This window comes from Arachis hypogaea, chromosome 3 (genome assembly GCF_003086295.3).
Source record: "Arachis hypogaea cultivar Tifrunner chromosome 3, arahy.Tifrunner.gnm2.J5K5, whole genome shotgun sequence".
NCBI lineage: Eukaryota > Viridiplantae > Streptophyta > Magnoliopsida > Fabales > Fabaceae > Arachis > Arachis hypogaea.
The window spans coordinates 113039280-113051921 of NC_092038.1; the positions used below are offsets into that span (position 1 = coordinate 113039280).

Sequence of the window (12642 nt, forward strand, 5' to 3'; positions counted from 1 at the left end):
GTAACTGCAACAGAGCCACAAATGAAGTAAGAACTTCCTTTATAACAGAAGAAGCTGAGGTTTGACAGAAGATTTCCATTCCATGACTCACAAAAATCACATTGAAACTCTAAAGATTTTTAGGCACATTGATGCAGTAAAGTAATAGAGTACAAGTGCACGTGAATGTTTGAAGTCATTTTACTTATTTTGCATTTTGATTTTAACTTGTCTCTTAGTTTTTTTAAGGTTGTTCTTTAATTTGTTCAGTTATTTTCCAGCATTATTTCAAGTATTTGTTATTGCTTAAATCTTACGATTGATCTTGTTTTAATACAAATGCTTTAAAAACTCTGTTGGTAAAATTGTGCCTGTATCAATGAAGTTATCAATTTCATTTCATTCTGTGCAAAGTTTTGACGCCTGCAGTCAGTAATTCTCTAGATCAAACTCTTCGAGAGGAGTCTATCTGCTCCCCAAATTGAGATCTTGATACAAACTTGGTCGACACCTAGTGTTGAAATTAAAAAAAAAAATCCAAGCAAAATAGTATGTTAAACAAAAAATTTGCCAGATAGTTGCTTCGTGAAATTAGAAATTAATCTGGGAGAGTAATGTTTACCAAAGTAAACCAGGAAAGAAACAAACTAAAAGTCATGATATCTAATATCTAAAACTTTTCAATTAACAATAAAAAATACAATACAATAATATACATCATAACATACAAAACGTATTATTTATAATTTGAGATAAAATATAAAAGTTGAAGTGTGGGTGTCACTTTGTTTATATAGGAAGATCTTAATCATTTATTTTTTATGAAGATTGAATCTCTATAAATTACAAGATGAATGATTAAAATTTTAGTATCTATATTTTGATACAAAAAAATATAAGTTTAAGAATCATAATTGATTTCAGAAATTAAACATTTGGCATAATTAGTCCGCTTTAATTGATTTGACCATTTAATCAATGTGGTTTGGTCCCTAGCTGCAGGCTGGAGATGAGGTATTGTAATTTCTAAACAATATTGGAATTGCTTGAAATTTGTTTGTCTATGAAGTTATTTAGTACATTGTTGCATTGTCAGTCCTCCAGATTGGCATGAGTAAAAAGTGCCTCTCTGAAGTTCAAATAAAAGTAACTCCAGCTTTTGGCCACTACCCCCAAATGAAAAAAGTGGTTAGTGGTATGTTCCTATTTATCATCATCACCTTCGCCTGAAGAATGCTAATAGGCTTAAGCCAGCAACGATTACAGCTCCAGCTGCAACCACACTATATGTTGAGGGCCACATTAAACTTGTGTTTGTGTATGCCAACAAACTCTCCTTGCTAGAGTTTCTTTGGTTATCATTTTGCCCCGAGTACTCTAAATGCAATCTTAATCCCTACAATACCATTCCAAATTCAACTCGAACTTAATTTTGAGACAAATACAAATAATAGATCTCATATTGCAACTTTGAATATATACATGAAGCAATATACCTTTAAACCAGCTGCCTTTGCGTGTTCCACAGCTGCAGCAAGATCACTGTCTGAAGCTAGTACAATTTTATCATGTTCTTCGTCTTCATACTACGAGAAAAAGTTAGGGAAACGATGAAACTATGTAACACTAACTTGATGTTATGTATCAGCATAAATTTGGATATCTTTAAACATACCATAATCTGGGGCAGGTTATTATCAGAGTCAATATCATTATCAACTTTCTGAGAAATGGAAGCTATAACATCTGTCAAGCTCCGAGTATCTAATTAAACATCCATGCATACAGCAAAAACACACTCATCAACTGATAAGGTTATACATATATATAATAAAGGCTAACTTTGATTTGACATATGGGATCGGCTACTATATATATAGTTGACATACCACATGTGAATCTATGAAGTCTGCCTTTCCTATCTTGTACTTTGAAAGAAAATGCTTGCTGCAGCATGCTTGCTGCATTAAAAGGAGTGGTTCTCCCTATTTCTCTTCCCTCAGAAGCAATTTTCAAGGAACTATCACTGGCATCCCATTAAAGATGTATGCATATATAAATACATATACACTACGAAGAAGATACGAGTTTATTTTATTAAATGCAGATAGAAGATAAGTGGCACCTTCGTGAATCGTCGTCGTCATCATCATTTGGACTACTTAAGGATATGGCCGAATCCCAAAACTTTTGTATCATGGAGTCGGCAGCTTCAGTGTTCAAATTGGCAGTATTTCCAACCTTAAGAGGAGAAAATTATCCTTCCATTAGAAAATTTTTTTCTAAAAATAATAATAATAGAAACATGCTTAATGTCTTGTTGCTAGTGATCAGATTGCTAGATTCTGAGAAGCTTAAGAAAATAATAGATGATAATATATGAAGCAGCAAGCTAAGCTTTTTGCAAATTTTAAGACAAAATTGTCTCTGTAGCTACTTCATTCTCATTAATATATAAGATATCGATATTTATCAGTTCATCCTCAACTACTACTTAAAAACATCTAGAGAATCACATCGACAACAGAAAAGTACAAGCCTTATTGACAAGAAGCACACCTGACCAGCTGTTGCAATAGCAGCATGAGCAATATGTATCACATCAAGCATAGCAACAACAGTGCCATCTGCTTTTTAACCAACCAAATCAGAAAAATAACAATGTTAGAACCAATTCTCAACCAGTTTATTTAACAGTAATATTAGGAAGACAAAAAACAACCAAAACTTCAACAATTAATGAATGCTAAATAAAACAAGTTCGGACTATTTCCGTTTACCTTGTACATCCAACTCATGAATTACTACATTACCTTTATCAAGCACTGGAAGATGTAAAAATTTTCCATCTTGCATGGTGTGAAGTGCATCAACAATCGGTGTATCAACTTTTGCACATTCTGGATTTGGAGTCATGGCCTGTCATCAAATAGAAGAGTAAAAGGAAATTAAAAGAAGAGAAGGACAATTATATGATTATTATATATTACATGGTAGGGAAAATGGTCCTAAATATATGTGACTAGATAGACCGTGATGTACCTTCTCAACAAGAGTTGTTGATGCAGGAAGGTTTTGCGCTATTACTCGCATCAAGATATCCTTTGAACTGAAATTAGTAGGCATATTATATAGTCCACCAATAAGGTTTGAGAGTTCAGAGAATAAATAAACTGGCTACAATTAAATACTTACGTGAGGATACCACAAGGTTTGTCATCAACCATGACAACAGCACAACTGACACGAAGTTCAAGCATCTTCTTTGTTGTTGCCAAAACTGTGTCCGTTGGTGAAACTGTTATAACCCTGAAAGGTTCCAGAATCTGCAACATTAACTTGGATTGCCGGTAGGTAATAACTCCAGATTAAAAATACAAATAAATAAAAGGCCAAGTTATTCAATTCAAACATCTAAAAGTAATTACCTACTTTGATTTCTCAGGAATAATTGTAGACAAAGAAGGCTTGAATATCTGGTCCCGAAGAGTCTCCAAGAATGAGGAATTGGAGCCTGCATTAAGGCATAAATCAAATTAGCATGAAACAGATACTGGAATAGTTAATTCTGTCCAATGATGAGTTTCCTAATTAATAAGAAATCATAAAACTAATTGATTAATTAATGAAGATACTCTACAAACCAGAAGCAGATGGTCCCCAGTGTTTTTCGATACCTTCAACTGCCGCTGCAATTGCCTTTCCTTTCTCAGCTGCCCTTTCAAGGCGCGCAATGGCATCATACAAACACTTTGCTATGTCAAGTATGGCAACAACTTCTCCATTTTCCACCACAGGTAAATGCCTGAATTTTCCTGATGGTATATATATACATACATACAAGATTATATGAAAGACCCTGCAACGTAACGCATGATACTGCATGAAAAATGAATATATATATATATATATATATACACCAACCTTGAACCATCTTTTGGAGTGCTTCCACAGCAAGAGTATCGGAAAGGACGAATACTGGATTCCTTGTCATAACCTTGGAAACGGGTGTGTCTTCAAGATTAACCTCGCGCGCAATGACTCTTGTAGCTATATCCTTCATCAAGTTATTAGAGGAATGAACTTCATGAATTAATTAAGTTCTTGCACAACAGAAATAAGATCCAGAGAGTTCCACGTCATATATACCTTGTCCGTCAGGATTCCACAGAGCAAAGCATTCGAATCGGTTAGTAAAAGAGAATCGACTTTGCGAGCAGCCATACGACGACATGCTTCAGAAATACTTGTTGAGTCGGGCACTGTCAATGCTCTTGAAAGTCTTAATGACCTCACAGTTCTCTCTCCCCTGTTCCAATCACAAACAATTAGAGAGAACAAGGTGAAAAGTGAAAGAACAATTAGAGAGATAGAGAACATACGTGCGTTGAGGGGTAAAGGATTTTCGAATATCAGGGGATGAAAGCTCGGAAGAGAAGTTTTTCTTCTTCTTAGGGCGCGAGGGACTGTTGGTCAATGACACACTCCTTCGACCGTGATTTGCCATGTTGGTTGGATGAGCGGTGGCCGGGAAATGAGATTCCCGAGGACCAGCCCGCGAAGGAGAAATTAAAACGATTGATTGAGAGGGAAAAGTTGATGACCAAAAATAATAACAAGACAAAGAGAAAGATGGGAGAGGAGACGTTGAAGGCTATTCCCATGGCGCCAATACGATAAATGACTTGTTCCCGCTTTGTAGGACACACGAACTACGCTGGACTCTACACGTTTTACTCTCAAATGTGAGCCCTCCAAATTTGCATTCATCCCCTTGCGCTAAAATGGTAGTAACATACACATATAACACAACTAAACTCACTCTGCTTTGTCTATTTTATTCCATTTTAATAACGCAGACCACATTAATTTACATTTTATTAACTTTTTTAAAATTTAAATTAAAAATAATAATGAACATATACTATTATTAGAAATTTAGAACAAAAGCATTGAATTAGCACCTAATAAATACCTACCCTGCATAAAGTATATCTGTTAGAAAAATGAATGAATAATTAGAGCAACAATTTCGTTAGCTAAACAACAAAAATTGAAAATAATGTAAACAGTTGACTGCATTTTTGATAAATAAAAAGTGAAAAAACAAAATTCATCCCTAATTATTCTCTTAAAAAATTTATTTTCACCCTTTACACTTTAACTATCTACTTCTTAATCTTTTTACTACAGCACTACCACTCTCCAAATTCTAATTGCGCCGTCGTTTCCTACCTCCCCAGCCAACCTCAGCGCTGTCAAGTTTTCTCCCTATCAAGTCGGTGTTGTGCCGACTTTCCTACCAGACGCATCTTACTGTTCTGCTACCATTTCCATTCTCCTTCTTCTCCACGCTTTCACGCACGGTGCCGTACCCCTGCTGAAAGTTGCGTTGCCTCTCTTCATCGGTGCCATAGACCGAGCAGCAGTAGCAGCAAGAAGCCGCAGGTCAAAGGTGCCGGTACACTAGCCCTGAGTCGGTACCACCACCGCCTATATACCGCTGTCACCGCCAACTGCAGCAATATCATTACAAGGTAACGCGCAGGTTCTTCAGTTCGTAGGGTTTCTTTTTTTTTAATGTTTTCTGTCGGATGGAACAATAGATTGGCTTATCCCGCAAAACAGCAGTGGCTGCAGCAGCACAAGTATTGTGGGACTGCATCAATCTCGAATGGACAAGCATCTCACGTCAAAGCTGCCTCCAGCGCCAATGGCAAAATGTGGATGTGGACCGGCAGGACACTATGGTGGTTGTGTGGTGAAGGTCGAAAAAATTGTTACGGTGTGATGAGATGACCCGTAAATGGTATATGAATTTAGGAATGCTAATCCTAAATTTTTAAATTTTAAAATATGATCATATTTAATTAATTAAAAATCTGAATTTTAAAATTAATTTCACATTCTTTTTTCAATCCATTCGTATTGTTTAGTACATGTGTTGTTATTCTATATTTTCTTTTAAAATAATTCTAATGGAATTAATTTTAGGTATTATTTTTTACTTTCATAATAATTAAAATAATTAAAAATTAAAATTTGTATTGAGTATTAATTTTTACCAAAAATGAGTAACATATTGTCACTTGTATAATTTATTAAACTCATTAAATGAACATTATAATATTATTATTATAATATTATTATTGTAACGTTGTAAAAGAACTTAATCAAAATATTATTTAAATAAACTAGATATATTTAATTGTACTCTTATACTTTATTATTTTATTTTTTTTTATCATTTTCTTATCAATTTAGTAGAAAAATGACTCCAAATCAATTTAATGTAAGTTTTTCTGTAATTATTTATAAAATTTTAATTTATTGTAATTTAAATGCACAAAATTTCAATCTTCACATTCAAAAAATTTTATTTTTTTTACTTTTGAAATAAATAAAAATAATTTAAATTAAAATTAAAATAAAAATAAACATTAAAATGATAAATCTCACATTAAATTTTAAATTAAATTTTATAATATATAATTTTATAAATATTTATATGACATTTAATCAGATCCAAAATAAAATGAAAGTAAAACTAAAATACTCTTATAATTTATGTCCTAGACTTATTACAATTACAAATTAGTTCCAGATTCGATGCCAAATTGGATAGTATAGTGTAAATCCCGGTTAAATAAGTAAATAATTAGTCAATAAATTAGTTTTTAATAAGGAGGATTAGAAATGTGAATATTATATCAAATTAGGATAGAGCTCATCGAAACGAGAATTTTAACACTAATTTCAAAGAAATCAGTCCAAGATTGGACTGAACGGGCCGAACCGATTGAACCGGACCCATACCGGGCCGTGGGTCCAACCGGACCAGCCTTTTAAGTAAAAACCACGTTCTTATTCTCCTCGTTTTGGCAGCATCAGAGGGCAACAGAGGAGAGAAAAGGAAGAACGTGAAACCCTCACGTTAACTTCCGTACGCCGTAACTTCTCCGTCCGAGCTCCAATCGCCGCACTGTTTATGGCCACACGTTCACCACGTCGAGCTCTACGTTTCTACCGGAACAATTTCACTGGTAGCTTGTTTAATCACTTCCAGCCCTCTTTTCCTTCAATTTTCTAATTTTTAATGGGAAGGTTGAATTTCTTTGATTTCTGATGTTTTAGGATCCAATTAGCTTGAGGAAAACGTTCACTCTTGCTTATGTGAAGCTTGGGTAAGGTGAGGATACAATAATTCTATTTTAATTTCATTGAATTTGAGCTTTGAGTATTAAATTGGGTATATATGTGTTATAAATGTGTATTAGGTTGTAAATAAATAATTGGAGCTTGAAATTGTGGACGTTGGAATTTTTGGTGGAGGCTGGGCATTAGTATTTTGTTGGGCTTTGGAGCTGTGTTTGTTGTGAGTGAATTATTTTGGTCGCTACGTGAGAATTGGCCAATGTATGACTTAGGTTTCTTGCATTTAATATATAATATTCTGTGAAAACTTAGGCTAGATGACCAAAGGATAAGTTGGAATACCGGTGTATGTTAATGTTTAGTAATTTGTTGTCAAATATATTTGGTTGGTGCTTGTGGATTAACTGGTGATTTGGTGAATTATTGATTTGAGGTATAACTATTGTGGAGGTTGTTGTGATAATGAGGTATTTTGTGTTAAAAGCCTAGGATTTGTGAACTATGATTCTTAGTTGAATTTTGGTTGTTGGATTTGAATATTGTGAGTATAACTGTTGATCCGAGGTAGATTTATTGTGGTGGTTGTTATGATGAGGAAGGGTATGTTGAATTGACATGAATGCAAGTTTGGACCCGAAAAGGGTGGCAAAGTCCGAGTTTTAGAGGAGATGCTACCGAAATTTTATAAAAAATTAGAGATTTTGTTTATATAATTATTTAAAAAGATTTAGATTCAAAGGTTATATGGTTTGACTTTGAGTTATTAAGAAAATGAGGAATCAAATAAGAGTTCATCAACCCTAGTGTTTAATCTAACAACTAGTGTAACTAAATTTAAACTACCAATTGAAAGGAAGGTAAAATCTAACAACTACCAATTAAAAGGAAGGTAAAATCTCAACTCAAATAAACAATAAAAGAACATCAAACATTAAATTACATCAAAGAAAAGGTCCAAATCCAATAAGAGTTCATCATCACAAAAGATAGCAAAAAAGAGAATTAACATGAAAACTAAGAGGAATCAAGAATAGAAACATGAAGTTATAGGGGAAACAAGATGAGAACATGAAATTGGAACTAGATTTAAGATGAAATTAACCTAATCTACCCTAATTCTAGAGAGAAGAGGGAGCTTCTCTCTCTAGAAACTACACTACATGATGCTAATGCTACAAACAATTGCTCCCCTTTGCTTGGGCTTCAATTCTGCATGAAATACACTCAGAAACATGTTGGAATTGGGCCTGGACTGCTCAAAAATTGCCCCCAGTGTTTTGCCCTTAAGTGAGTCACGTGAGATTATCGGCGCGTACGCGCCATGTGCGCGTGCGCGTCGATTGGCTATTTCTTCATCCGCATGGAAGCGTCATGTACGCATGCACGTCTCTATGCGAGATCACTTTTGCGCGTGCGCGCCTTGTACGCGTGCGCGTCCTTTGATGCATTCATTCCCAATCTTTGTTTCTTCATGCATTCTCCCCTTTGTATGCTTTTCTACCCATTTCTTCTATCCAATACTTGCCTTGTGAACCTGAAATTACTCAACAAACACATCAAGGCATCGAATGGAATTAAAGTGAGTTAAAATCACCAATTTAAGGGCCTAAAAAGTGTGTTTTTACACTGAAGCACAATTTAAGGGAGAATTATAAAACCATGCTATTTTATTGAATAAATGTGGAAAAAGGTGATAAAATCCCCCAAATTAAGCACAAAATAAATCACGAAATCGAGGTTTATCAGTTACACATAGAGATTTCTCATTGATTTTATTTGGATATAATGGATAAGCAAGGCCTATAACGAAGGAATTTAATATACAACAATAATTATACCTTTTTAGGTAGTATTTGGTGGAGAAATAGAGACAAAAAAATTAAGACTAAGAGATAGAGATTAAGAGATAGAGATTAAAATAAATTTTAATATTTTGTTTGGTGCAAAGTGAGAAACAGAAATTGAAACAAGAATGAAATTCTAATTTAATTTGTACAAATGATAAAATTAGAATTAATTAATTGAAATAAAAGTATTTTAGATATAAAATATTATTAAAGTTTCAGTCTTTATTTCTAAAAATTTTAGTCTCCTGTATCCCCACTTTTTGGAGGTACTAAAATACTGAAATTTTGGAGACAGCGACAAAAATTTTAGTACCAGTCTCTAAACCGACAAATATAATATTGAGCCTTAGTTTTTCAATCTCTATTCAATACCTCAAAATAAACACTACCTTAGTGTTATCTAATTATATATTATCATATTTGATGTTATAGTAAATTCTTTTGACAATTATTGTATTCTAATGGCTAACAATATAAAACAACTTGTATTGTCAATGTATACCACTATACCGGTTAAACTCATACAACGATATGAGTACTAGTAGTGCAGCCATTTATGTTAGTGATGAGCGGATAATTTATACGTTTTTTGGCATTGTTTTTAGTATGTTTTTAGTATATTTTAGTTAGTTTTTATTATATTTTTATTAGTTTTTAGTTAAAATTCACTTTTCTGGACTTTACTATGAGTTTGTGTGTTTTTCTATGATTTCAGGTATTTTCTGGCTGAAATTGAGGGACCTGAACAAAAATCTGAATCAGAGGCTAAAAAGGACTGCAGATGCTGTTGGATTCTGACCTCCCTACACTCGAAGTGAATTTTCTGGAGCTACAGAAGCCCAATTGGCGCGCTCTCAGCGGCGTTGGAAAGTAGACATCCTGGGCTTTCCAGCAATGTATAATAGTCCATACTTTGCTCGAGATTTGATGGCCCAAACCGGCATTGCAAATCAGCCTCAGAATTCCCGGCGTTTAACGCCGGAACTGGCACAAAAATTGGAGTTAAACGCCCAAACTGGCATAAAAGCTGGCGTTTAACTCCAGAAAAAGTCTCTACACATGAAAGGTTCAATGCTCAGCCCAAGCACACACCAAGTGGACCCCGGAAGTGGATTTTTACGTCATTTACTCATTTCTGTATACCCTAGGTTACTAGTTCACTATTAATAGGACCTTTTGATATTGTATCTGTACCTCATGACAATATATACGTTTCTCATTGTATCTTCTACAGCATGAGTCTCTAAACCCCATGGTTGGGGGTGAGGAGCTCTGCTGTGTCTTGATGGATTAATGCAATTACTACTGTTTTTCATTCAATCACGCTTGCTTCTATTCTAAGATATCACTTGTTCCTAAACCCGATGAATGTGATGATCTGTGACACTCATCATCATTCTCACCTATGAACGTGTGCCTGACAACCACCTCCGTTCTACCTTAGATTGAGTAGATATCTCTTGGATTCCTTAATCAGAATCTTCGTGGTATAAGCTAGAATTGATGGCGGCATTCAAGAGAATCCGGAAGGTCTAAACCTTGTCTGTGGTATTCTGAGTAGGACTCAAGGATTGAATGACTGTGACGAGTTTCAAACTCCTGAAGGCTGGGCGTTAGTGACAGACGCAAAAGAATCATTGGATTCTATTCCAACCTGATTGAGAACCGACAGATGATTAGCCGTGCTGTGACAGAGCGCGTTGAACATTTTCACTGAGAGAATGGGAGGTAGCCATTGACAACGGTGAAACCCTACATACAGCTTGCCATGGAAGGAGTCTTGCGTGCTTGAAGAAGAAGATAGTAGGAAAGCAGAGATTCAGAAGATAGAGCATCTCCAAAACCTCAACCTGTTCTCCATTACTGCAAAACAAGTACTTATTTCATGTTCTTTTGCTTTTTACAATCAACCCTGATAATTATTGATATCCTGACTAAGAGTTACAAGATAACCATAGCTTGCTTCAAGCCGACAATCTCCGTGGATTCGACCCTTACTCACGTAAGGTATTACTTGGACGACCCAGTGCACTTGCTGGTTAGTTGTGCGGAATTGCAAAAGTGTGATTGCAATTCCGTGCACCAGTTAGGTAGCAAAAATAATAAATATTATTATTGAAAAATATATTAACTTTAAATTATAAAATAAAAGTATATTGGTGCACGAAATTGTGATCATCATTGGTGCCATCAACATGGTATGCTCAATTGCAATCTCAACTCTTTATCACAACTTCGCACAACTAACCAGCAAGTGCACTGGGTCGTCCAAGTAATAAACCTTACGCGAGTAAGGGTCGATCCTACAGAGATTGTTGGTATGAAGCAAGCTATGGTCATCTTGTAAATCTCAGTTAGGAGGATTCAAATGGTTATGGAGGATTAATGATTAAAAGATGAATAAAGATAGAGATACTTATGTAATTCATTGGTGAGAATTTCAGATAAGCGTATGGAGATGCTTTGTCCCTTCCGTCTCTCTGCTTTCCTACTGTCTTCATCCAATCCTTCTTACTCCTTTCCATGGCAAGCTGTATGTTGGGCATCACCGTTGTCAATGGCTACAGTCCCGTCCTCTCAGTGAAAATGTTCAACGCGCTCTGTCACAGCACGGCTATTCATCTGTCGGTTCTCGATCATGTCGGAATAGAATCCAGTGATTCTTTTGCGTCTGTCACTAACGCCCCACAATCGCGAGTTTGAAGCTCGTCACAGTCATTAAATCCTTGCCTACTCAGAATACCACAGACAAGGTTTAGACCTTCTAGATCCTCTTGAATGCCGCCATCAATTCTAGCTTATACCACGAAGATTCCGATTAAGAAATCCAAGAGATAAACATTTAAGCCTTGTTTGCTTGTAGAACGGAAGTGGTTGTCAGGCACGCGTTCATAAGTGAGAATGATGATGAGCATCACATAATCATCACATTCATCATGTTCTTGGGTGCGAATGAATATCTTAGAACAAGAATAAGCTGAATTGAATAGAAGAACAATAGTAATTGCGTTAATACTCGAGGTACAGCAGAGCTCCACACCTTAATCTATGGTGTGTAGAAACTCCACCGTTGAAAATATATAAGAACAAGGTCTAGGCATGGCCGAATGGCCAGCCTCCCAATAATCTAAGAACTAGACGTCCAAAGATGATCTAGAGATCTAAAGTGATCAAAATATTTTTAATACAATAGCAAAAAAGTCCTATTTATAGAGAACTAGTAGCTTAGGGTTTGCAAAAATGAGTAAATGACATAAAAATCCACTTCCGGGCCCACTTGGTGTGTGTTTGGGCTGAGCATTGAAGCTTCTATATGTAGAGACTATTCTTGGAATTAAACGCTAGCTTTTGTGCCAGTTTGGGCGTTTAACTCCCATTTTTGTGCCAGTTCCGGCGTTTAACGCCGGGCAGTCTTGAGCTGATTTGGAACGCCGGTTTGGGCCATCAAATCTCGGGCAAAGTATGGACTATTATATATTGTTGGAAAGCCCAGGATGTCTACTTTCCAACGCAATTGAGAACGCGCAAATTGGACTTTTGTAGCTCCAGAAAATCCACTTCGAGTGCAGGGAGGTCAGAATCCAACAGCATCTGCAGTCCTTTTCAGCCTCTGAATCAGATTTTTGTTCAGGTCCCTCAATTTCAGCCAAAAAATACCTAA

General features: G+C 35.5%; 1 protein-coding gene across 2 annotated transcripts; it reads right to left on the reverse strand.

Moving 5' to 3' along the window:
- Positions 1-913: 913 nt before the first annotated feature.
- LOC112790944 (CBS domain-containing protein CBSCBSPB1) lies at positions 914-5754 on the reverse strand. 2 transcript variants are annotated; one of them, XM_025833575.3, is made up of 14 exons: positions 4362-5754; positions 4129-4288; positions 3904-4036; positions 3657-3794; positions 3412-3493; positions 3175-3288; positions 3022-3088; positions 2793-2898; positions 2539-2606; positions 2105-2220; positions 1869-2005; positions 1655-1743; positions 1476-1565; positions 914-1375 (listed from the first exon to the last, which is right to left on the reverse strand). In XM_025833575.3, the coding sequence occupies exons 1-14, from the start codon at positions 4484-4486 to the stop codon at positions 1196-1198; spliced, it is 1605 nt and encodes a 534-aa protein (XP_025689360.1). In that variant the 5' UTR covers positions 4487-5754; the 3' UTR covers positions 914-1195. The 2 variants fall into 2 exon arrangements, with proteins under 2 accessions (XP_025689360.1, XP_025689359.1); XM_025833574.3 differs by having other exon boundaries at positions 3624-3794.
- Between the last annotated feature and the right edge of the window lie 6888 nt (positions 5755-12642).

What these genes read in the sequence shown, in the direction of transcription:
- LOC112790944 (XM_025833574.3), bottom strand. Translation starts at nt 4,486, where the DNA reads ATGGCAAATCACGGTCGAAGGAGTGTGTCATTGACCAACAGTCCCTCG. An exon ending in GTGGAATCCTGACGGACAAG is followed by an intron (nt 4,037 to 4,128) that starts GTATATATGACG and finishes AACTTGATGAAG; the next exon opens with GATATAGCTACAAGAGTCAT. An exon ending in CTGGGGACCATCTGCTTCTG is followed by an intron (nt 3,494 to 3,623) that starts GTTTGTAGAGTA and finishes GCCTTAATGCAG; the next exon opens with GCTCCAATTCCTCATTCTTG.